General features: G+C 37.6%; 2 protein-coding genes across 2 annotated transcripts in view; one reads left to right on the top strand and one right to left on the bottom strand.

The window, feature by feature from the left end:
• The window catches only part of BUB1 (BUB1 mitotic checkpoint serine/threonine kinase), a 43,226-nt gene extending 42,268 nt beyond the window's left edge, over positions 1-958 (top strand). Inside the window, exon 23 of the mRNA XM_026695937.2 lies at positions 337-958. Within this exon, the coding sequence (XP_026551722.1) occupies positions 337-532 (196 nt within the window). The 3' untranslated portion in view covers positions 533-958. The remainder of the gene's footprint in view (positions 1-336) is intronic.
• Positions 959-1,393: 435 nt separating this feature from the next.
• Positions 1,394-26,735, bottom strand: part of LOC113433051 (two pore channel protein 1-like) — a 31,239-nt gene continuing 5,897 nt past the window's right edge. The window contains exons 2-19 of the mRNA XM_026695390.2: positions 24,686-24,768; positions 23,788-23,902; positions 23,203-23,331; positions 20,196-20,312; positions 18,518-18,636; positions 18,263-18,364; positions 17,346-17,472; positions 16,500-16,701; positions 14,661-14,805; positions 14,304-14,489; positions 13,520-13,584; positions 12,575-12,662; positions 12,099-12,168; positions 9,715-9,934; positions 9,064-9,154; positions 7,698-7,811; positions 4,285-4,409; positions 1,394-3,354 (exon numbers count right to left, since the gene is read on the bottom strand). Of these exons, the coding sequence (XP_026551175.1) occupies positions 3,209-3,354; positions 4,285-4,409; positions 7,698-7,811; positions 9,064-9,154; positions 9,715-9,934; positions 12,099-12,168; positions 12,575-12,662; positions 13,520-13,584; positions 14,304-14,489; positions 14,661-14,805; positions 16,500-16,701; positions 17,346-17,472; positions 18,263-18,364; positions 18,518-18,636; positions 20,196-20,312; positions 23,203-23,331; positions 23,788-23,902; positions 24,686-24,768 (2,244 nt within the window). The 3' untranslated portion in view covers positions 1,394-3,208. The remainder of the gene's footprint in view (positions 3,355-4,284; positions 4,410-7,697; positions 7,812-9,063; positions 9,155-9,714; positions 9,935-12,098; positions 12,169-12,574; positions 12,663-13,519; positions 13,585-14,303; positions 14,490-14,660; positions 14,806-16,499; positions 16,702-17,345; positions 17,473-18,262; positions 18,365-18,517; positions 18,637-20,195; positions 20,313-23,202; positions 23,332-23,787; positions 23,903-24,685; positions 24,769-26,735) is intronic.

Genomic DNA, 26,735 nt, shown 5'->3' with positions numbered 1-26,735 from the left:
CCATTTTCTATAGCCATTCAATTAGGATTGTCATTGAAAATACAAAAAGGGATGGGAGTCTGAAAGAATAGAATTTATTTCTGAAACCTAGAAAAAAAAAACCCTGAAGACAAACTGAACTGTTTTATTGTTGATCCAACAACCCAGAGTTGGTATTGACTAGTAGAAAATCTGAGATTCATTGTACAGCTGTTTTGGATAAAACTCTAGTCCATCTTCCAAAATAATTGACACAACTTTCTATTTGTGATGCTAGTTCTGAGAAACATCTGGCCACGTCTGGAGAAGGTTGATTTAACCCCCCCCCCCTTTTCTTTTCTTTTCTTTTTTCTTTAGGACTCCCAATGGAGAGATCTGGATTAATTTCTTCATCACTTTGCTGAACATACAAGACTGCAACCACTTGCCTTCTTTGGGAGCTTTACGATTAACGTTGAGAGACTTATTTTTAAAAACTTACTCCAATAAAATAATAGCTCTCCGTAACAGGCTTGCGGTGTTGCTTGTTGAAAACAAACGATCACGGAAGTAAATGATGGATTCTTGTGAAACAATGAAAAGTTTTTGAGATTGTTTGATCAAGTCTTCATGAAGTTTCATCTTGTTCCGTCAAGTGGCAGTTTCACTTTGCTTTGACTTGTAAAGGTTGGCACTGCACTGCTGCTTAAATAGTGGACTATTAAGTGATTTGACAAGTGTTGGCTACCCTTTGCTAACACTTCTCAAAAATGTTAATACTGGAGATGAACCCTCGTTTTGGAACTGGGCAGCAGAAAAATAGGGAACAAGGAGTGGAATGTTGAGAGAAAAATTAACATCAAGAGATTCAAAGCTTGAGAATGAAAATTGAGATGGTGAAGAAATCAGCTTAATCCCATCTAAATATCTAAATGCTCCAGTGTCTTTTTTCCCCCCTGTGGGTACTTTATGAACAATAAAATGTGCTTTCAAAGGAAAATTGTCTAGTCAAGTCCTTTTTAATTTTTCAGATAAAAGAGTAGAATAATAGTAAATAGAAGGCATCAAGTGTAATAGATAAGTGTAATAGTAACACCATACTTGAGTTAAAAGTACAATTATATTGTATTAAGGCTATTAGCCATTAAGTACTGACCCTGGATCAAGTTTTCTATATCTAAAGCTTTTCTATGATTGGTTTCCAACATGATGGGAATTGTAGTGTTCAGACAGTTTCTTATATAAATATGTAAAAGCAGAAACCAAACTGTCTTATAATTACAACCATACCTTTCATCACAATTCCTTATTCCCAAGAATAAAAACATTACTGCTGGTCCCTTTGTCATTGCTACAGGAAAATAAGTCATAGCTGATGGTCCCAACTGCAGTCAGTAAGTGACTAATGTATACCTATAAGTTGAAGGAAAAACACTTACAATTTTGAGAATAAGTACAGTAGGGGAACAAACTATTATCCACTGTGTACTTTGGAAAGCTTTCATCAATGATGGAAAGCAACCAATGACTTCAGGTGAAAGTAATTCATCTAAAACATCTGACACATACTGCATTGCTACATGGAGAGGTATACATCAGTTGAGGACAAACCCCAGACACTAGTGGGGAAGAAGGAGAGCAGATTTGGCAGGGATTTTCCAGAATAGAAAGAAGCTTTATTCTAGGGCAGCAGTCTCCAACTGTGGCAAGTTTAAGACTTGTTGGCGTCAACTCCCAGAGTTGACGTCTACAAGTCTTAAAGTTGCCACGGTTGGAGACCCCTGTTCTAGGGCAAGCACGCAGAGCATGGCTTCTATAATTCTTTCCGAACTCTTTAACAGCTATTCCACCTAGATGAAAAGAAGGAAGTGTGTTTAAGCCAATATCCCTGTGTCTTTATAGACTCATTGGTGGATTCTTTTTTCTGGAAGCCATTTTTGAAGAACAGCAGATATGAATTTTGAAGAGTAACAAATTTGGTTCCATTCTGATTTGTTCTCTAAGAGTCCTGAGCTTCTTGTACAAATAATTTCTTTCCAAAATATATTGGAAATATATTTCCCAGATAACCTTTCCCCCTCCCAGCATATACAGTATAATACAACACATACAGTAATGTGATGAACTATCCCAGAAGTGCTACCCCAGAAATTTAAAGATGCAGAATGTCAAAAACATTCCTGACAATAAGATTATTATATCCCAATTTTCAACTGAATCATTCTCAAGATGGCTTGCACTTCAACCCTATGCAAAAAATTAATGACTCTTGGTTCATTTGAACATACATGTAATTAAGCATCTCCATTTAATTTCAACCTCAATCTCATTTTTTTTTAAAGTCAAGCATACAAATACTTATTTTTCAACCTAACAATGTTGTCATATATTTGAATTTTGATATTGTATACACTTTGAATCAGGAATTACACTGAAACTTTCAGATACTGTGGAAAGTTCAAGGCTGATCTGTTTGAAAAAAAATCAGGTCAAGTGTCTTCCCTTTTCTTGATTTCCATCTCTGGATTAATGGAATGTAGAAAACAGCACTTAATGGGAGGAGCAAGACCAGTGAGGTAGTGTCAGCCTCTTAACTATGCGAACGAGTGCTTGATATTTAGGACTTAAATGCTACTATCTTAATTTAAACTGGCCATGGTAAAGTAATTCAGACATGGATTTACTTTCATCAGTCAAATGCATCCATGGACTCTTCTTTCAGAGAAGAGAGAGGGCCTACAGTGAACATAAAGACAAAGAATTAGCCCACTACAACTTTTGATGGAGGTGGATGAATGAGGAATAGTAATTAGCATTGGATCCTCTGCCTTTATTACTGGATATGTCCCTGATATTTCTTAATAACGTGGCCAACCCTCCCCCCCCCCCCACACACACACCTGGATTGTAGTGGACAGAGCTGGATTCAGTAATATAACTTTCAATGTTAGGTATCCAAGTAATATGTTAAGTATGTAGGAGAATTCAAAGTACCAGTATTTCAAACAGATCCAATATGCTTTCCATTTGTAAAAAACACTGCATTTCATCTATTATATACTGTACATATTAAAGCTTTTGAGTGCTTGATTCATTGGAGGAAAGAACTTGAAAACAGCACCAATAATCTTTCAGTTGCAAGTAACAGATGGGACCAATAATAGCTTAAAGCTGGTACCTAGTGAATTCAAGAACAAATAAAATAGACTTGCTTCAAAAAGATTCCAGTTATTTCTACTCATTCTCTGTGTTACGCAACCCTGTCAAAAGCTGGGTTCCCTGGGTAGGTGTCATCTGGCGACAGATTTAAGATCTCATCAAGGCAGGGACCTTCTTCTTCTGGAGCTATCTCTGCTTCAAACATGCGTTGGAGTAAAGCATCCACAGTCCTGTATCCTGGGGCCAAAAACAAATCAATTAGCAGAACGTCTCTAAGTACAGATGTACCTGAAAACTCAAGCTACTAATTGCTACTTAACTTGGCCCACAGATATGAGCGGGGAATGCATTTTTGTTTGGTTGATTGTGCAAAGCTACATTGTGGACTAGAACAGCCTATGCTGTCAATATCATGACTGTTCTTTGTACCCAACACTAGAAGCCTTAGATAAAACCATACAGTACTGGAGAGGATAGGGATAGGGATACCTACCATTTGGTTTTGGCTGGATGATCAGCCTTTCTGATCTCTTCCTTTTGTGAAGAGAGTGGACACTACAACCTACATTCCCATTTACACACGTTTAAAGTTTGAATCCTTAGTATTAATAAAGTACATCAAATAACGGAAGGGAGCACAAGTAGGAGCAAGAGTATAGAAAGTGCAAAAGACCATAGCCACAACCACCACCACCCATCAATCTATATGCAAGTGAAATTGCTCTTTTTAGATAGTATGGGTAGAATCCAAGTTGTTCATGCTGTATTAAAATTTACTGTCTAAGTCTCTAAGAAATTTACCATAAAGCAAGGAAGAGAGACTTGTATGTCAACAAATATACCATCTTTCTGTGTTTTGAAAAGCAGCAAATCAAAGAGCCATAGAGAAAAATTGGTATCCAGTTACATAGGTTTTTCCAGCTTATTCTCATCTAGAAATTCCCTGAGTTTTCAACAATCAAGATTCTGGGCTGCACTAAGAATTACGGGAATTTTCCAACTTGTCTGGAGCAATGCAATTAAGGAAATAGGTTTATGTTCTCCCCCCCACCGTAAGGAAAAACCCATACTATCTTACAATATACATGCATGATTATTTGCTCCTACCAGTAGTTATTATTTCTCCATGCCCACCAATAAACACAAGTTCTCTGACAGTGCACTTACTTCTGGAAGCAATTTTAAACATCAACCCCTTAGGTTTCTTCTTCACTGCCATTCCCTCTTCGCTTCCAAGATCATTTTCACTGGTTTCAAGGTTGTCTATCAACCTACCATCAAAAAGGTCATCCCTAAAAACAGAACCCATCTACTTAATACATATATACATTTTTTTAAAATGACCTTTTAAAAAGTGTCTCTGATTTCAAGTTCTTTCTACCCATGTTTCATGGTTACCTCTGCAGAGGGCAAACAAATGAGGGAGGGAGAAAGTTATATGTGCCATGTTGACATAACACAAATGATATATGTCTGATGTCATATATGGGACATCATCATAGCGCCTACTGAAACGTTATGCCAAGAATCATTTAGCAGCTAACACAAATAGCATAAAATAAGGCCGTGCTCACAATATGTGCTAAACGATAATATTGTTTCTTTGCCTTGGTTAAATATACACTGCTCAAAAAAATAAAGGGAACACAAAAATAAGACATCCTAGATCTGAATGAATGAAATATTCTTATTAAATACTTTGTTCATTACATAGTTGAATGTGCTGACAACAAAATCACACAAAAATTATCAATGGAAATCAGATTTAGCAACCCATGGAGGTCTGGATTTGGAATTACACTCAAAATTAAAGTGGAAAAAAACACTACAGGCTGATCCAACTTTGATGTAATGTCCTTAAAACAAGTCAATATGAGGCTCAGTAGTGTGTGTGGCCTCCACGTGCCTGTATGACCTCCCTACAACTCCTGGGCATGCTCCTGATGAGGTGGAAGATGGTCTCCTGAGGGATCTCCTCCCACACCTGGACTAAAGCATCTCCCAACTCCTGGACAGTCTGGTGCAACGTGACATTGGTGGATGGAACGAGACATGATGTCCCAGATGTGCTCAATTGGATTCAGGTTTGGGGAACAGGTGGGCCAGTCCATAGCATCAATGCCTTCGTCTTGCAGGAACTGCTGACACACTCCAGCCACATGACGTCTAGCATTGTCTTGCATTAGGAGGAACCCAGGGCCAACCACACCAGCATATGGTCTCACAAGGGGTCTGAGGGTCTCATCTCGGTACCTAATGGTAGTCAGGCTACCTCTGGCAAGCACATGGAGGGCTGTGCGGCCCCCCCTAAAGAAATGCTACCCCACACCATTACTGACCCACTGACAAACCAGTCATGCTGGAGGATGTTGCAGGCAGCAGAACGTTCTCCACAGGGTCTCCAGACCCTGTCACATGTGCTCAGTGTGAACCTGTTTTCATCTGTGAAGAGCACAGGGCGCCAGTGGCGAATTTGCCAATCTTGGTCTTCTCTGGCAAATGCCAAACGTCCTGCACAGTGTTGTAAGCACAACCCCCACCTGTGGACGTTGGGCCCTCATACCACCCTCATGGAGTCTGTTTCTGACCATTTGAGCAGCCACATGCACATTTGTGGCCCGCTGGAGGTCATTTTGCAGGGCTCTGGCAGTGTTCCTCCTGTCCCTCCTTGCACAAAGGCGGAGGTAGCGGTCCTGATGCTGGGTGGTTGCTCTCCTACGGCCTCCTCCACGTCTCCTGATGTACCGGCCTGTCTCCTGGTAGCACCTCCACCCTCTGGACACTACGCAAGCCTTCTTGCCACAACTCACATTGATGTGCCATCTTGGATGAGCTGCACTACCTGAGCCACTTGTGTGGGTTGTAGACTCCGTCTCATGCTACCACTAGAGTGAAAGCACCGCCAGCATTCAAAAGTGACCAAACCATCAGTCAGAAAGCATAGGAACTGAGAAGTGGCCTGTGGTCACCACGTGCAGAACCCACTCCTTTATTGGGGATGTCTTGCTAACTGCCTATGCTTTCTACCTGTTGTCTATTCCATTTGCACAACAGCATGTGAAATTTATTGTCAATCAGTGTTGCTACCTAAGTGGACAGTTTGACTTCACAGAAGTGTGATTGACTTGGAGTTACACTGTGTTGTTTAAGTGTTCCCTTTATTTTTTTGAGCAGTGTATATAGTATATATATATAGATATTGTCGATGGGGAAAACAGATCATAAATAAGCAATATAAAAATAACAAGACAATAAGTGTTATAGGGCAGGGGTTTTCAAACTTGACAGCTTTAAGACTTTGTGGACTTCCAGAATTCCTCCTCCAATCATGTTAGCTCAGGAATTCTGGGAGTTGAAGTCCACAAGTCTTAAATTTGCTAAGTTTGAAGTCCCTTGTTTCAAATCAACATGTTTATTATTGCAGAATGACCCCCATCCAAAAATGCAGTATGCAGCTTGTATTCCAATGCTTTACCTGTTTATTCAAATAAACTGTTGTCTATTCCATTTGCACAACTGCATGTGAAATTGATTGTCAATCAATGTTGCTACCTAAGTGGGCAGTCTGATTTCACAGAAGTGTGATTGACTTGGAGTTACATTGTTTTGTTTAAGTGTTCCCTTTATTTTTTTTTTGAGCAGTGTATTATGTAAATCCAGTCATTTTAAAAATACATCAGAGTTTAGGACTATAAGCATGCTATGAATACAATTGATGTTTATTCCATAAAATGATAGCCAAACATATCATGCTTTAGAATGATATGTGAACCAAGGTCCATTTAAGAAGTAAACATACAGACCCTAGAAATAATCTTGCTGCCTTATTTGTACTAACTTAGCTTCCCACATAGTCTAAAAAAGTCTGACTAAAAAGCACTGACTCATCTAGATTAATCCAAAGTAAGATTTTTATTTGCTGGAGGACTGCTTTTTATTAGCTGGTAAACTACCCGAAGCTGGGTTGTTGTTTTTTTTTTAAAAAAGATTTATGACTATCTAGTGATATCTATATTTTCATAGAAAGCACTATATCCAGGAATATTCAAGCAGTACATCTGGCCTTGCAGGGAGACTGTTCCTCTGTCCAAAGCCAGTTACATGCCACATTGCAGACAGGAGAGACCTAAACTCAAAGGCTTCCATAACATGATTTAACCTCCACAGTCTCTACTAGCCATTTTGCTAAGGCTACCTGTGCTTGGTAGCTACAATTGGAGGAAACCATTAAGTGGCAGCAAACAGCAAGGATTGTTGTGTCTTCCTTTGCCATCTAGTGGTCACTTGTAATTTTTGCAGCCAAGATCTGGTTCCCCTATATTTTGCAGCAGGCTTGCTGTTTGTAATATTAGTGCTAGGAAACTAGTTGCCCATTGTGGGAATAGAATGCTAGGTAGGAAAGTGTTACAACATTAAAAAAAGTTGTTATAACTATTACAGATTGTAATAGAAATTTTAGATAATGAGATGGGGTAAATGATTGGGCCCGGAGAAAACATTTACTGATCACAAGAATTCTACCAAAACCACTTTATAAATCATCTGCTTTGGGCAATAAAAAGTATTTTTAATTTACTTACTCTTGTACCCCTATACCTAGTTCTTGAATCTTCTTCTCAATGGCTGTTTCAACTTCACTCTTCTCAATAGAATATTCCACAAAGAACGCTTCCAAAATGAATGCTACAAAGATGCTGGAAATCAAACATGTCACTTGACACACTGCATTTCAAATGCCATCAATCAGTATCTCCCTGGCTTGAGACAATTTCTTTATGAGGCAATTTGCATGGATATGAATTGTCATTGGATAAAAAGGCAGGATTCTCCAACCTACTATTTTCAGATATATAAAAGACCATCAAGTAACATCCACTTATCCCACACTCTTGGGAAGAACTCCACAGGCTGGTAAAATGCCAGATCCAATGTAAACATGGGGCTGATTATGTGGCCAACCCTAATTTAGTACTAGAAGGAGTAAAAACAGTGTTAAATAGAAGGTAGCTTCCTATAATCTACTATTAGCATAGCCTATTGAAATCTGAACAGCCCTCAAAATAGATGAGAATGAGAGAATAGGGTTGCAAAGCTTTTATCTATGCTTACTCAGTAAGAGGTTTTATTATATTTAGTTAGGTGTTTTTTTTACACTGTATTGCAACCTCTCTACATCATATAATCCCTCAATTCTTTATAAGGATGTAGATCCAAAATATGGAAAATAAAAATTTATGTAAATAGGTAAAAATTTTACATACAGATTTATCCTATTTTGGCAAACAATAAAACTGGCAGATAATACACTGATAGGAATAATTCTCCTGAGTACTAACAAAATGGTGTATCACAAAAAAAATGTTGCTTTCTCCATTATGCTAATCAAAAAGAGTTTGGGGATTTTTTTTTTTTTTTTGGTATCAAAGGTTCATGACCTAATAGGGAAGGAAATATGTTGATGACTATAGCAGACAATGCAACATTCACTTATGATTGTTTTTTGAATTTGGAAGGCAGAAAAACCACATCAAGGTTCTGTGACTTCCCAGAAATACTGGCTACTCTTCTCCAAATGTCAAACTACAAATATTCTCATGACTACACTCCCTACCCCTCCTTGCTAATAAAACAAATAAATGTATTTACTTCCAAGTAACTATAAAACATAGGCCCAGAACTTCAATACTTGAAGTACACTGTGAATAATGAACAAGAATCTCCCCAAGCAAATAATAGCCTATCTTTAAAAGATGGCAGATAATTTCCATTTAGCCTATAGCTGTATATGCTAATATATATAACAATTATAAGCTCCACTTAGCATCCAGTTGTGACAGATGTGGGTGGCATATAAATTCCATAAATGAATACAATTTCAAATTTCTGAAAAATATGCATGCAAAAATAAAACTTTCCAATGTTATGACTATAAAGGGGTAGACTTACTTAATAATCATAATCACCACAACAATGTGAAAGATGATGAAAAACAGCTTTGCACTCTCATGAGTCACAAGGGCAAATCCATTGGCAAGAAGTACAATATTAAGGAGAACAAGGAAGGTAGCTACTATGGGCATTTCATAGTTATATAAATCTATCAAGACTTCTTTTGATCAAAAGCCTGATTCTAGGGAAACTGCATTCTCACAGGACTAGGGATGATCAAACAATGATTCTGAATGCCTTTCATTATCCTGTTCTCTAACAACAATTCTCAGACCCCTTCTGTGAGAGCAGCCCTCTGAACTTTATCACAAGCTTCTGCTCACTATCTTCAAAAGCTGCCTTATAATAATAAAGCTGGGAATTCCAGAGAGAGCTCAAAAGAAAAGACACCTATGTACACCTATGTGTACAGATATACCACACACACACACACGCACACACACACTTTCTGCCAAACATTCTAGCTCAGGGAGTAAAGACTGCATAAACTGATTTGATTAAATCATCAAAGAACTTCTTTTGGAAGCTTCCTTTACAGATGTACCTACTGTACCATGTTTGGCAACTCAAGCCTTGATGATAATGATGCTTCTTCTCAAAGCTGTATCTTTACCTCTATATTTTACAATGGCTGTCTAAAAAGGATATCATGCCACTGGTTGACAATGGTTAATTCCATAAGGACAACAAAAGAAGACACAATGTCGTTGAAGTTATTCCTGCAATATTTGGCTCGTGCAAATGTAGTTCCACTCAAAACAGGATTTCCACAGTACATGGCTTGTGGTGAGGTGGTGTTTCCGGCAAAGAACTGGATTTTTCCATGGAAGATTTCCATCCCAATAATGGAAAATACATAATATACCACCTGCCAAAAAAGAAGATATCAACTTGTTTGTTTTTTATACTAGTTTATATGTTTATATTAAAAGCAAAATATATTGAGCTGGAGAGCTTGTTCTTTATCACTGTCACTAGCTAACAATATTAGACAGAATTTTGAGGGAGCATACCATGGGCACTCTCACAAAACAAGAATTCACATCCAGAACTTGGTTATAAATAGTCGCAGAGACCAATGTATTAGGATGTCCCCAATCTCCCGTTCTAACCATCCTCTCAGTCCCCTCCCAATTTTTGCTGCTGTTGTATTTTCCTTGAGTAAGTAAGCAAATTCCCAGCCTGACACGACATATAGTTTTCCGATGAAAATGACATTCACTCCATTTACTGTAGATAGGTTTCTTCAAAAAATGAAAAGGAATTTGTGTATGTTAAAGCTGTGATCTTATGCTGAGTGTACCCTCTTTGATTCATGAGCATAAGATCACAGCTTTAACATACACAAATCCCTTTTCATCTCCCCTTCTGTTGTTCTGGTAGATTTAAGAATCCTCCAAATAAGATTTTGATGGGACATAAGGATATCACTTAACATGGCAATTAAACTTAGTCTGGCTTTATGCAACACTGTATCACACAATGTAATGAGTTTAGTTTTGATTTTGCATTTTATGGTCCAAATCTGATCTTTAAGGTTTGTCAATCATGACTTATATCATGGCTTATTATGTTTTATAAACTCAACCAATTTTTATCAGCAGGCTAGAAGCAAACCGTGGCTATGATGACTATGAACTCAGTTTAATATAGTTCTTCTTCCATTCTGCCAATAGGTTTCAGACGTTTTTACATCCATGATAAACAAAGTATAATTTTCAGCCATAATTATGAATTACTGCTAAATTGAGTACAAGAGATGCTACAATCTTTAATATTTTCTTCTGGCATATTAAAATGGAATTAAAATAACTGACTTTAATTTAGAAGGAGAATTATTCTTCCAGCATGATCCTATGCATATCTACCCAGCAGTCAATCTCCCCATAATCAAGCATTCCTAGGTAATTATAAATACTTGCAGAAAAAACAATTACTACCCACGTGCCTTCAATCGAGGACCTGTATACTGCACGAGTCAAAAAGAGGGCTGTGAAAATATTTACAGACCCCTCACATCCCAGACATAAACTGTTTCAACTCCTTCCCTCAAAACGATACTGTAGAGCACTGCACACCAGAACTAGACACAAGAAGAGTTTTTCCCGAAAGCCATCACTCTGCTAAACAAATAATTCCCTCAATACTGTCCAACTATTACAAAGTCTGCACTACTATTACTGTTAATCTTCTCATCACTACTTATCACCCATCCCCTCCCACTTGTGATTGTAGGACTGTAACTTTGTCGCTTGTATCCTTACAATAGATATTGACTGTTTCCTAGTATGATTTGATTGCTGATTGTACCCTATGACTATCATTAAGTGTTGTATGTTATGATTCTTGATTCTTAACAAATGTATCTTTTCTTTTATGTATACTGGGATATTTACACCAAGACAAATTTCTTGTGTATCCAATCACACTTGGCCAATAAAGAATTCTATTCTATAAAGTATTCTATTTTAGCTCAAAAATGGAGCATCTTGTCTTCCCCATTTCTACCTCTAAAAAGAAAGTTGCTCATCTCAATTTTCTGTAAAGCAAACATGGCAGCGCATACTATTGGCATGTATTAATTAGGATTAATTTCCAGATCTTTAAACAGAGCCAAGAACAGCAACTTCCAGAAGGATGCTGAAAAGCTATAAGGACAATACACATCATTTAAAAATCTTGACCTTTAGTCTATAGACCAGGAGCCAGTATTATTAAAAATGAGTCATACTGCAGATGGAGCTATGGGGTTGATTCAAGCAGATACAAAAGCCAACATTTGTCACAATTCTTCATCTGACAACATCTGACATAAGTAAGTAATAACGAGGCACAGAGATTGCTTATTATTGAGAATATCTCTTTGTCTAATCAAGTTCTTTGACTGGCAAGTGCTATCCAGGAAGCCAATCATTTCTCCATCATTTGCTGTGGATCTTCCTTTAAATTGGACACATTGGAGATTGAACTTAAGACCTACCTTTATTTATATGGGAAAAGCAAGGAAAAGGACAAAATTATGTACTGCTTACCAGAATTAATGCTCCAAAGGTTAGCATCGTAGGCACAATGTTTATTAGTGTATTCATAATAACACGGAACCTGGAAGGAAATACTGCATAAAAACACCATGGAAGAAAATGTAAGTTTTTTTAAACCACTATTAACCAATTCACTCATTAGAGGGCATCACTTTTTCAACCCTTTTCTCCATCTAGTTGCTTTCATTCCTATGGCTATAAGCCATCTGCTGCCCTTCTTCATTCAGTTGTGTACTGTCAACATGTCACTTACTGAATTATCTTTTTCCAACCTCATATAGCTGCATTTGATTGCAACTCTCTTATCCCCAGCCATGATGCCTATTGATGGTTAGGAGTCACAATCCAACACATCTGAAAATAACCAGGATGAAGAAGGCCAATTCGGATTATTCATTCTCAATTGTACCCTATCTGTTCTAATTTGCAGACATATGAGACATGTGTTTTTCTAAAAAAGCACTTACCTTTGGACACTGTCGATAATTCTTATAAGCCTAAGAACTCGTAAGATAAACACAATGTCCAGTATTTGCTGACTATTGTATGCAGTCACTAAGGAAAAAAAGAAATGTGCCAAGTAATTTACATATTAATAAAAAACAGTGTCCTGATCCTCATCACTAACTCGAACCATCTACTTCACGTAGAGCAGCAGCCCCTCATCCTCTATCAAAATTTCTGTATTTTCCTGAATGAGCCATCAATTTCAATGTTATTTGTAATTAGGCTGTAGATAAATATCAGTGAAATTCATTTTTGGATACTCTGCTTAAATTGACCAGTAGAAAATAATCCTAAAATGTTAAACTATCTAACCCTGTTAATTTATGGAACTGGGAACTTGGCCTCAAGCCAATTTTGATGTAATAATTACCTCACAATTGAAAGTCATAAGAATGAGAGCCTCCTACTCTTGCTCTTAAGCTGTGAAGAGCTTGAAGTAATATTTTTTTTAATTATAGCTTCAATGTGGTCTGAAATTAATCACCTGTGATTAACTTTAATGAAACAAGATAATTATAGTTAAGGGTAGTTAAGACGAAAGGTCAGACAAAATGTAAAACAAGCACAATGGGAAGAATTTGCAACAAAACAAGGTCTTTCCAATTTCCTCACCATTTTTGCTTCCATGAAGGATCTTGAACAGAGAGCATTTAATGTACAGACAGTGGAAACTACACTTGTTCCTGTTATACCAGAATCTGGTCTGTACTGTGACTAAATGTAACCCATGTAAGTTTCCCCCAAACTTTGCAGTTTTATAGTTGCACTGTTTTTTTAAAAAAATCTGACTCAGGTGTCTAACTTGACTAAAAATCTCAACAGGTGTCTACTAAAAGAAAGTATATTACTCTCATTTTTCTTTAGATGAGATATAAAATTATAGGGAGATACGCACACCAAAGTACCTGATTTAAGTGCAGTGTTCAATACTGTTGCAATCAAAGCAGCAATAATGATAGAAGTATCAAACCTAAGAAAGATGGAAAGGTGGCTTATGAAAACAGTTCTTCCTCTTTCACCTCCCAAATGCTGATTTATTTATTTTTTTAAATCTGCCAATATTTTGAAATCTTTGATGTAAGCGCCAGTCATTAATCAGTAAGAGAGCAGCTGTTGATTTTTAATAGGCATTTTAACACATGTTTTCTAGAAGGCTATAAAGGTGATATTTCTAAAGCATATCTGAAACACAGATATATTATTAAATCCAAGTACCATTTCTGAAATAAGACAAAGACTGTTATACCAAAAAAATCCAACACAAGGTCAAGAATGTATAGATAGGAGACCCAAAGGTGCTTTTTGAAGAGGCAGCTAGACTTTCTGGTTTTTCTCTGAAGATGTTTTGCTTCTTGGATAAGAAGTGAAATGTCTTCAAAGAAAAACCAGAAGCGCCAGTTGCTCTTGAAGAAGCACCTGTGGGAAAAACCATGACCTGGAGGACTGAGAATCTCCATAGACATATAGATAGGAACCTTTCCTTTCATTCTGGCTTTTCAATATTTTTCTACTGTAATACCAAACTGTTTAATATTTCTTAAATGTTAATTATTGTTAGAACAACCCAAACCTTGAATGTGGAGCAGCTAAATTGTTAGCCTTCATGTGAAATGTTCCATAGTGAATGGATGTAAAATAGGTGGAACTGGTTTGCTTATCATAAAAAGACCAAAACTAAGGATTACTTACCAGTTCCAGAATTGGTTTCTTGCAAAAAAAGTCCTGGGTTCAAAGACATATAATTTCAGGAGTATTTCAATTATATACAAGCATAGGAAAACCCATTCTGCATAGGAAATATAAGGATTCTTCTCATCCAGTGCAATGAAGACCGCATTAATTAGTATGATAATATCATATATCCAAATGAATGCTCTGCAGACAAATGAAATACAGATCAATTTGGTGTATTGTCTACCAGGAGTTTACATTTCATAAAATACATCTGGTACACTAAAGCAGCTGCTAGATTATGTGCCACCCACATGGACAAGTAGAAATATTATACTGGGACTATTGCAAGTCATTTCCTGAACATAGACATACCTGTGCTGGACTATACTGCGTAAAACCAGGCTGGGAGTAGAGTTGTACACCTGTGGAAACCAGATGTCTAAGGGGTGGATGCGGGCCTTCAGTGTGATGACCTCTATATTCAAAAGATCAGCCAGGCGTACAAAGGATTTTTTGTCTATCATACACAAAAGAATGACAGAATCCAATTAAGCAGCAGCCCTAATCAAAATGTTTTTATTAAAATGATCACAGCACGATACAAAGAATAGCAACAATCTTTGCTCATTGCTTATCTATGGTAGGATATGCATCCACAAATGGAGGAAGGGGGAAAGGATGACTGGTGCGTGATGACATCATCATGCAACTCCACAACCTACACATTTGCATCTCACATCACATGACCAATACACCCCTGTGGATTTGCGCCATGGTATCATCAGTTTGACATCATCATAGCTTGACAGAGACACTGATGAACACGCATGCTGTGTTTATTAGGGACAATAATCGTTTAAATATGTGTTTTGCAGAATGTGCATAGAACGAATCACCCAGATTTTGTGAAGATAATCTTCATCTGTATTAAAATGTGTACAGGTAATCCTCAACTTACAACAGTTCATTTAGTGACTGTTTAAAGTTACAATAGCACTGAAAAAAGTGACCTACGATCATTGCTCACACTTATGACCATTGCAGCATCCCCATGGTCACATGATTTACATTTGGATGCTTGACAGCTGGTTCATGTGTATGTCGGTTGCAGTGTCCAGGGGTCATGTACACTTTTACAACCTTCTGATAAGCAAAGACAATGGGAAGCCAGATTCACATAACAACCATGTTACTAATTTAACAACTTCAGTGATTCACTTTAAAAATGTGAGAAGAAAAGTCATAAAATGGGGCGAAATTCACTTGACAGGGCCATCCAACATTTTCCAGCTGCCTACAGAATCGGAGATAAGTGGGGAAGAAGAACAGCTGAAGCCTGTTCCAGATGCGTGTATGTGCAGAGCTATCACAAGAGAGGAGAACAACTAAGAAACAGGGGCCAACTTGGAAAGAAAGGCACATGTGGATGCTGAATGGCCCTTCCCTGGGGAATAAATAGAAGCAAAAGGGGAGTGGTGATTGCAGGAGACAATTAGTTCACATTATTATGAAAATTTGCTTATTGTGGCTTGTGCCTCAGAGACTCCTTGCCAATAATTAATTTACAGCTTTGTGACTGGATGACTTTTCTGTGTGCGAATGCCATGAATTCATAGTAACTAAATAAAGAGGGGGTTTTCGGGACAAGGAGTCTGTTTCTTGGTTCTGCTAAGCTTGGGTCAGAATGGAAAGTATTATAATCAAAATGTAAACTTTTCACTAGTTTCCTGTATAAAAGACTCAACTTGTAATCCATTTTTCTTTTGTGGGAAACAACTCAAAGGAGAAACGTGATCTCAGAATAAGTAGATCAGATTTAATCTATACATTCACTTTCTGACTCAAGTGTGCAAGATAGAATTCTGGATACAACTTGATCACATCTTGACTATATTTAGTCTCATCAAATCGTAAATAATAACTACAGTTGTGTCCAAAATGGGCAGTATTTTTTCTTAAATATATTACTTAAGTAGGGCTTTGTGTCAGTAGAATTAAAGACTTAAATTAAAAGCAATCTACCACTGGTTCTTCTCTTAAAAAAAATCATCAAGGCAGGTGAAGACGATCAATATAGCACATCTTGGGGTAAGTGCGCTCAATAATGATGATAACCCTTTTGCCTGCTCCATAATCTTTAGAGTCACATAGACACAAGAATCAGAATCTGAAACAATACATATATTAAAGACATCTTTAACTGACACTCACCTACGTAGCCCATCTGTTCTTCATCAGATATCCTTAAAAGGAGTTCTCGATGGGATGCACTGATATGAGGTGCTACCATTTTTACCAGAATTTTCCACTTATCTTGTTGGATAACAAATTCATCTCTTTCTTTGACCTTTAGGAGGTTGAAGGCTTCTATCATTTTGTGACGTTTCATGTAAGCAAGCTTGCGGATCTCATTCTGGAAAACATGAATAACTGTTAAAAGAAGAAAAGTTATCATATGAGCTTATAGGGAAGCCCAAAAAGCAATTTTGAAACTCAGAGACAATATTCTATACGGAATCCACTATATCCCCTTCTCTCAAAGTCTCTGTAACAAAGACTGTTTTCTATCTGTCCCTAATGGAAGGCAACTATCTCTATTTCAGATACGCAAGCTGTGAATATTCACTCCAGTTCATAAACAACATCACCCATACATAAGAGGGAAATATCAACAGACTTGGAACACCAAAGATTTGTAAAAAAATACAATTTACTTTTAAATTAGGGAAACCTCAGAAACAGGCCAACACTCTTAAGTCCACAGCTAAGGTGAAGTGGACAACATTTTTGTGACTGGAATAATGTACTCAAAAATGGCTTTAAAGATCCATAGTTGTAGTACAGCAATTGCATTGGAAGGGACAACTTTCAGTTCCTTTTTGTGGAATTTAGAGAGGCTAAAATTGAGGCATTAAATTTATCACAGCCTTAATGTACATATTTTGTGCCTTATTTCCTTGCCCCTCCCCCAAGTCACATTTCAGGGGTATAAACTGGAGAGGTTCAGAACTCAGTAAGCAGGTTTAAGGGCAGGGGCTACCCAAATGCGGAGTTTACCTTTAAGTGTTTCCTGTAGTTGTTGTACACAACAGCTAAAAAGACTGACATGAAAATGTAGGTGTTGATTATTACATATATTATAAAAAATAAACTGTACCACCAGCTGAAGTCATAAGCTGGCATCCTATAAGGAAGAAAGAAAATTTGCATTAAATATACTAAAGAGAAGGCCCTAGTGATTTCCAGAGAAAAAAAGCAGATATTTGTAATGGATGAGAATGCAGAAAACACTTTTCCCATAACAGAATTGCCTACTCTCAGGCTTTTTAATGGGATTTGTTTTGTTTTACATCATGACATCTAGCCATTGTAAATGTACCCAGCCAATTTTGGCTGATTTAAAATAAGAGATAAACCATGTTTGAACCCAACCCATTTATGTAGCTCTATACAGATGGCTGTCTTTTTCCAGTTTCATTATCCACAATTTTGTGTATCTGTAGTTGATAAATATAGCTGAGACACTGTTGTCTATGATGAACAATTTCATGTATCCATGGTTTTTGATGCATGGTTCTGAACTGAATAGAGTTCCACCTATAATCATAATTGTTGCACAAAATTGAAGTAATAGTCATATATCTGCTCTCTAGAAGAGCTAAATATCTACAATACACTTCCAAAAGTTGCCTAGGTAACTACTACTTCTTCCCAATGGTCACCCCTTCTAAAGCAAAATCTTTCTATATCTAATTTACAAATGAAATGCAGGAAGGCTGGAAACAGCAATTCACATTTATTACATACTTATCTCGTTTTCCCATCCTCTGATATAAGCTGAGGATTCAAATTAGGGCTAGTTATCTTAGACTGTTTCATGGTGAAAATGGCAGGGGAAGGACAATGAATTTCTGCACATCACGTCACCTCAACTTAACAACTACTTCTGGTCTGAAGAGAAGAGAATTACCTACATAATGTCTGGGCTATTTGCAGTGGTCACCAGCACGTACATATCAAATACCACTTCAAGATAATTTGTAAAATAGGGCAAGCCTTCCAAGGTCTTCAAATTCCTTCGAACAAAAAACAATAATGCATTTTAAAAAATGAGGGATTGCAATCAAAAAGTAGAAATTAAAACAAACTGCTTGAGTATTATTTATTATATAACAGCACTTCCCACCCACTCACCTCAATGGCAGTGATGCTAACCTGAGCCCCCATACCTGTCTCCAAACAGCTTCAGAGCCATGAGAGAAAACATCAGGACACTGAACATGAACAGTAGAAAGACATAAGTGATCTCAGGCAGAGTGTTCCGGATGCTTCGAAAGGCTCGCCGGATCTGCCAAAAAGAGCATCCATGTTCTTCTATTACTTGTCTAATTACCTTTCCCTAAAGAATTAGATCCAGCTGCAAGATATCCAGTAACAGATCTGGGGGAACAATCTTGGAGCCAATCTCCAAAGTTGAGATTTTTCAGATATTTGAGAGGTTCTACAATCCAAGAAACGAATGAGATGAAGTACCATTCCCTACATCCTTGGAAATGTTTTTTTTCCTTAAAGGATCAGTAGAACCATATCATAAAAATCAATCAACCTTCAAGACTAGTTTAGTGGGTCACATTCACTCTATCCATGTAAAGAAAGCTCCCATCTATATAAACAAAAGCTTCTTCAGTACAAGTCAAATCTCCACCGTAACTCCAGGTAGAGGACACGGCAATTCTGGATCAATATCTTGTTTACATACTTGAAACTCAAAGCTGTTATAATGGCTATTATCCACAGCTGAATTAATTTGGTCCTGATTGTACACATACATGCATAAGTAGAACTTTTTGGAAGCAGCAAAATGACAAGCCTTGAACCCCCTTCAGTGTTCTGTAATAGGTAACAATTAAGCTTATTCAGTTTTCAATTTTTTTTTTACAAAAATTGCTGTCTTCCAATTATTCTGCCTGTAGAGGAGAGCCTTCATGCACACAGCAATTATAAGCACACAGATTTCTCTGCTATAGGCATTTGCACAGACACCAGGAGGCAAGATTATTTTGTGAAATCTAGCTTGCTCATATGTCAGCTGAAAATATGGACGCAGCTTTTTAAGGCAGACTTCAGTTTTAAAACAGAGAGGATGATGTTGCCATGGAGATGGGCATTTTGGGCATCACATTTCAGGTGCTTCAACAACTAAGCTTCATGCTCAGAGCAGCTTCAAATACAAAAGGAACAAACAACACAGAGAAGCCATACTTCCTGTTCCACAGCTGACATGCAATTCCCCCCCACCACTTGTCCTTCCTGGGGAAAGTACATTTTTTTAAAAAAAACCTGTGTTTTAAATTTAAAAAAAAACACAGAATGATGCACAGGGTATAGGACCTGCACTTTCTGTAGCTGCTGCCTCAATAGTGCTCTAGACCAGGGGTCTCCAACCTTGGCAACTTTAAGGCTTGTGGACTTCAGCTCCCAGAATTCCTCAGCCAGCAAAGCTGGCTGAGGAATTCTGGGAGTTGAAGTCCACAAGCCTTAAAGTTGCCAAGGTTGGAGACCCCTGCTCTAGACCTCTTCAAATTAGTTGTTCCCACCATCACATGCAGAATTTTCAAAACCCTCACAGGTCAGTCCACCATGTTCCCTGGCTTTCAGGGGCTCAACAATACCTTATTTCATGCTTCCTCTTTCCCAAAGGCAGGCCAGGTCAAGCCTGCCTATTTCCACAGAAGACAGAGGGAGGAAGAAAAAAAAATTTTTTTTCCCAAAAAGAGAGACGAAAATATCCTCTGAAGCGCATACACATAATAGCAACCACAGCAACATTATCTACTAACTGTATTGTTAAATACTAACTGTATTTAAGACTGTCAAACATGGAAATTACCCACTCTAGTTTCTTACCTGACGACTCTCCGCAAAGTTTATTAAGAAGATGGGCCTCAATGGCCTGGACCATCGAACACCGTGAATGTTCAAGGTTCTAAGAGTGCCATAGATAATTAGGTCAATCAATGTCATCTACAATTTCAAAGGAAGAAGAAAAAGCAACTTACATTTAAGCAATTAAATTTAAACAAACACTTAATGACAGGGAGGAGTCTCTTTTCCAATAAGCTGAAAATCAAGTTATGCTTGTGGATTAAGATTTCACACACAAGATAATTAGTATACAAGAGTCAAGAATCTGACCTCATAAAATGGTAAATTTGGGTCTTATATGCCAGAGATTTGTGCTGGCATCCACAAAGGGAGCAAAGTATAGGACAAAAGAGTCAGTGTTTAGTTGCTGGGTATTGATCTCAAAAGCTCTACGGTCATTCTTCATGTCTTCTGTTTCAGAAATGTGGGGAAATAGAATGAAATAAGGACTGTAAGTTAGTTTACATGCAGATTTGAATCCAGAATGAGCAGGGTGCACCAATGATTCTCTACATCAGAGGTCTCCAACCTTGGCAACTTTAAGATTTGTGGACTTCAACTCCCAGAATTCCACAGCCAGAAAAGCTGACTGAGGAATTCTGGGAGTTGAAGTCCACAAGTCTTAAAGTTGCTAAGGTTGGAGGCCTCTGCTCTACATGACTAGATTAAAAACCTTTCGCCATTGTTGCACCAGGGCTTTGTATACAGAGGACAGCAGGGGTGGGATTCCACCGGTATAACAACCAGTTCAGTGATTGTGCGCTTAGCTCATGAATGTGCACTTGAGTGTTCTCACCAAATGTATATTCTGCACACAAGCTCTGTGTTTTTAAAAAGCCCATACTTACCTTCAACTGCAGCCCCTGTGACTAAAATAGCTGAGGCCCGGCAAACCGCTTTGCCACGCAAATCAGCTGTGCTCTAAACAAAGGGAATAAAGCACAGGAAAGCGCAGAGGCTGGTGCGTGGGCCCACATGCTCATCGCAGTGAACCGGTTCAAGGCCAGCTGATCATCAGAACAAGGGGTTCGCCCGAACCAGTCCAAACCAGTAGAATCCCACCCCTGGAGGACAGTACGACGAAATGCATGAGGGGCTACTTGAGTCCTTATAAAGCAGTCTCCTTGAAAATGCATGAATCCAGCCTAGATATTTTAGAGAAATTTGAGTTCCAGATAATGAAAAGCAATAAGCACTTTTGAATTAAGATTATGCAACCAAAGTCAATCCAGCCAGCTTTAATCCACGATTGAAATTATTCTTGTTTGTTTCATTGCCATTAACAGAAACCTCTTTTGAAATGCAACATTTGCAAGTACAGTGATTGTTAGACTAATACAATTCTTTCTTATCCAAATGCTTATATGCTAATATGATACATATATACCATATACACAGTAGTTATATGTGCTGAGTTGCACCTGTTTAAGCAAACAAGAACTGATATACAATCCACTGCATTAAAAACTATGCCAAAAGAGCTCTTTTATGATTGTTATACAACAATTTTAAGTATCAATTGCCTACTTGGTCTAGTTGGTATCCATCAGTAAACACCTCCACGGACAATGTTTGGAACTGATATGGATCAATTCACAAATATATGAATAAATGATACTAGAGACTCCAGCATGCCTTTAGTGTAGGCAACATACCAATGCAATCAAAAGATGTAGTAGACAACCTAGCTGCTACAGGTAGGCCCTAGATCTGTTTTTATTTATTTATTTAAAACATTAATTTTAATTTATTAATTATAAATAATTTAATAATATTAATAATTAAAACATTAAGGTCCTTAAAGGGGGTGTGCATAAGCGCACCAGCATGCCTAACATCCCTGTCTTACTGTCCCCCATTTATCTGTATTTACTCCCTTTGTTCTTGTTTATGTTCATGCTTATACTTGTTGTCTTGTATGTTTGACAAACAAACAAATAAATTTATATGGCCACCCATCTTAAGACCAAATTCTAGGCAGGTCACAACAGATCCTCTGCTACAATTGTACTATCAAAATTCAACAGCATGATCTGTGTTATTGTACACAGGATGATAAGCTTATATATGTTAACTTCACAAAATCTCAAACCAAAATGAGCTGCCCATCATTTCTCTATGGTGGAGATGCAAAATATTGGAGAATAGCACAAATCATCCATTTTCCACTACTGTGTTATAAATAGATTTACACCCCATTTTTCTTCAAGGAGCTCAAAAAAACCCAAAACACATGGGGTGTGTTTCTTCTCTCATTTTAATCTCATAGCAATTACAACTATGGGTCAAGAGACTTAAACCATAGTTAAGTTAATGGACTTAGCCCATCTAAAACTGATTGCAGAAACATCAGCACGCAAGCACAGAGCCACTATATAATGTTATAGATCAGGGTTGTCAAATTCAATTTTGTTGAGGGTTGTCTTTGACCTTGGGGAGCTTGGTGTAGCCAGGGTGGGTGTGGCCAACTCGATATCCATGTTGGCCAAGGGCTAAGCCAGGACTTCCCTCAGGCCCTCCCTCCCTCTCATTATAATCCCCTTCCTTCCTTCCTTCCTTCCTTCCTTCCTTCCTTCCTTCCTTCCTTCCTTCCTTCCTTCTTTTTTCCTTCCTTCTTCATTCTTTCTTCTTCCTTCCCCTCTTCCCTTATTTTTCCTTCCTTGCTCTCTTCCCATCTTCTTTTTCTTTCCTCTTTCCCGTTCTCCTTTCCTGTTCCTTCTTGCATGCTCAAATGCAAAAAGGGAAGCATTTCTCCTTTTGTTTTTAGTTTGTTTTGCTAGCCCTATGCCAGCAAAAACAGAACTTGAGGGGCTGTGTGAGCCTCCCCTTGGGCCTGGCTTTGGCCATGATGGCCTCCTGCATCCCTCTGCCAGCGAAAATGGAGCCCGGGAGTACCTCAGTTTCTACTGATTTCCAAAAAATGATTTCACATGAAACTGTGACAAGCCACTATTTGCAAAAGGCATATGCTGTACAAGTTAAAACCCACCAAGACTGTTATCATGATGCAGATGTTCTTTGTATCTTTCCAGAATGTATTACGAGGTGTAACGTGTGCAAAATGGATGAGTCTTCCAAAGAAAACAAAAAGGCATAAGACTTCAATCACTGATGTAATCTATTGAAAAGAAGAATAGATAAATTCAGAAATAAACAAATACAAAATCCAAGTCAAAGGAGGAAAACTGCATATCATAATGACCATGCTTAAGATTGCTTTAACACACACACTTGTTCTTGGTGCTCTTTCAGCTTGGTTGCTTGCTTGCAGACGTTTCATTACCCAACTTGGTAACATCATCAGTGCATGTTTGAACAGTTTTGGTGGGAGTGTGGCTTCCTCTTTGGTTCCTTGATTACAGTATTGTTTTCTGCCTGATTATTTGTCTGTTGCTGATCTCTACTTATCTGAATATTTGCTGCTAGAGGGAAGGCAGTCTAATATTTTTGTTTGCTTCCTAAATTTGTTAGCTTGTCTTTTGGATGTATAAACATGGTTTATATCTATTTCTACACACACTGTTACAGCCTCTAACTTCCAAGAGTTGCCTGTTATATTTAACTGCATACTTACCAAGAAAGGAAGTAGGTATACAGCTGGCTCTTCAAATAGTGCAAGTGCCAGGACTACAAAAATGAAGAAATAAGTACCTGCTTGCATGGCCCAATGGTTATAGAGATAATAAAGCCTGAGTAAAGAAAAAATATAGAAATGATTGAAACATTGCTAAAAACAACAACAATCAAGTAGGTTCAAACAAGAATCCTTAGCTTGTTCTAACAATTAAAAAAACTATAATCGTAGATATTGCAAAGACATTGCTCTCAACATGTCATAAAAGTGAGTCCTTGCTATTACTTTGAAGTCATTGCTACGTCATTAAAAACATACCCTTTCCAAACTTGGGAGAAAAACTACTAGACAAGACAGGATATTGTTAAGAAATATTATGATATTTCTGTCCCAGATTTCATGTTACTTCTGAAGTAAAATAAAAGACCTTAATTCTGTCATTTACTATTCTGATACACAGAATAAAACAATACCCCAAACCATGATAAGACAGAATCAAATTGTAGATTTAAAAGTCTGGAAAGGTCTGGATGGAGATCTTCTCTGACTCTGCACACAGAAGCAAATTATATATCTTCAGAAGAATATGGCACCAGCTTCAGCTTAAGACCTTCACAAACCCATTGTGAATAATTGAAATTGAAGTACTATTTCAATTTTATTTTAAAAGAGTAGCAACTAGTTTTAACTACATTTGGACCCAAATGTGAAGGAAACTGGAGACAAAGCACCAAAAATTAATGTCATTCACTAATGCTTATTCAGTTTATTGGAGAGCCAAACCTTTCAACATAGCTTGAAAAAAATATCTTTAGTGATGACTGGGTCCTAGAATGCTTATGCTTAATAACATAGCACTTTACACTGCATTTCAGAATTGTTATAGCCCTGGCTTTACCTGATCGCCTTTGGTGAAGTCTCAAATGGGATGTTCCTATTATATTGGGCATCGTAGACATATGCTGCCGCCAACAGAAGACGCTATCGATAAAATGAAAAAATATGGTATATTCAATATGGGTGAATTTTGACTGAAAGTAGATCAGCATAACAATTTTCTGTGCATTTTTTTTGCTCCTTCAGAACCTGCTAAACTCAACTCCAAGCACTGATAAGCACTGGCTACTCTATGAAATGCAAGTTGTAGTTCAGCAATTTCTTTAAAGCTGTAAGCTCCTCACATGTATCCTACAATAGCATTTCATTCTTTTGTTACTAGAAAGCAATATGATTACAGCACAGAATATTTCAGCCCCAGCCTTGCTATAGTTAATGATATTAATCAATGATGGCAGCATTTATTAACGATAAATGTGAAAATAAAATGAATGTGGTGGATATGTACGAGTGATGACAGAGTTTTTTTTTTTATAAGAAACTGTTGCTGAATGTGTGACATTAGTTCTGTGTCCACATCACAAGTAGTAAATTTCATTAAATTCAACAGATCAGACTTGTAAGTCAACATTCACAGGACTGCATGATAAACTAGCTTTAGTTATCTCTTCTAAAGTTTATAGCATAAAAATACACAAGGTTTAAAGCCCCTTGTGATGTCTCTTGGAAATCAGTCTGACATCCTGTCCTAATTTAGAGGGCTTGGCAGCAAAACATTTGCTGATAGATGATTTACAGACCCATATATCAGCAAGCATTATGTAAGACAACAATAGTAGATATTGCTTTAGCTGTATGGTTTAGTTATTAAAATGTAATCGTTAACATTTTTATTACTTAAGTAGTGGTCTTGGAAAAAAAAGTCTGGCACAAAAGTTCTGACTGTTCAGAGAGGTCATCCTGTTTAGCAGGGGTCCCCAAACTTGGCAACTTTAAGACTTGCGGACTTCAACTCCCAGAATTCCTCAGCCTGCTATTTAGAATGAGAGTACAAAGAAGAGGACGAAACATAGCATAATTTTATTTTATGCTTTTCTTTTATCAATGCAATACAGTTCTCCAATCCTCTACTTGTTGCAGAATACCTTATGCCACCAGACTTGAAATTCTAGACCTAGAAAACCTAGAACTATGCCGCCTTCAGTCCAATCTAAGTATAGTATATAAAATCATACATTGCAATGTCCTACCTGTCAATGAATACTTCAGCTTCAACCATAACAACACAAGAGCACACAATAGATACAAACTCAAGGTTAATCGCACCAAACTTGATTGCAGGAAATACGACTTCAGCAACAGAGTGGTTAATGTCTGGAATACTCTACCTGTCTCTGTGGTTTCTTCCCCAAACCCCAAAAACTTTAACCTTAGACTTTCTACTATTGACCTCACCCCTTTCCTAAGAGGTCTGTAAGGGGCGTGCATAAATGCACCAATGTGCCTATCATCCCTGTCCTATTGTTTCTTTTATTTTTCTTATATGTATCCATGTATTCATAACTATGTTTTTACTTATACCTATTATCTTGTAAGCAATTGACAAATCAAATAAAATAAATAACAATAAAATAAAATATACTTTTGTGTTAAATATATTGGACAATGCAAATATTCCAAATACCTGGTTTTAGTTTAACCCAGCAACCTGGGGACTTTAAACCAGAAATTGGGTTTGGTCCAGCTGCTGCCTCAACTCAGTCTCACAGTGATACTCAGAAATTCTTTGAAGCAGCAACTCTCAGGGAAGAATGGAGAATTTGTGACCCATCAAATCTGGCTGACCTTTAACTCTGTTGCGTCACTCAGCACGAACCAATGTGAAGAATGCTGGGAATCAGAATCCATCGTCATCCAGTTCATTATAGAGCCGCAGCGGCACAGTGGTTAGAATGCAATATTGCAGGCTGACTCTGTTCACTGCCTGGAGTTTGATTTTGACCGGCTAAAGGTTGATTCAGCCTTTGATTCATCTTTCCAAGGTCAGCAAAATGAGGAGCTGGGGGGAAATATGCTGACTCTGTAAACTGCTTGGAGAGTGCTGTAAAGCA

Source organism: Pseudonaja textilis, chromosome 1, assembly GCF_049901715.1.
Source record: "Pseudonaja textilis isolate UNSWEBS1 chromosome 1, rPseTex1.2, whole genome shotgun sequence".
Lineage (NCBI taxonomy): Eukaryota > Metazoa > Chordata > Lepidosauria > Squamata > Elapidae > Pseudonaja > Pseudonaja textilis.
Note: the sequence above shows the minus strand (reverse complement) of the source record. Positions and strands in the feature narration are given on the sequence as shown.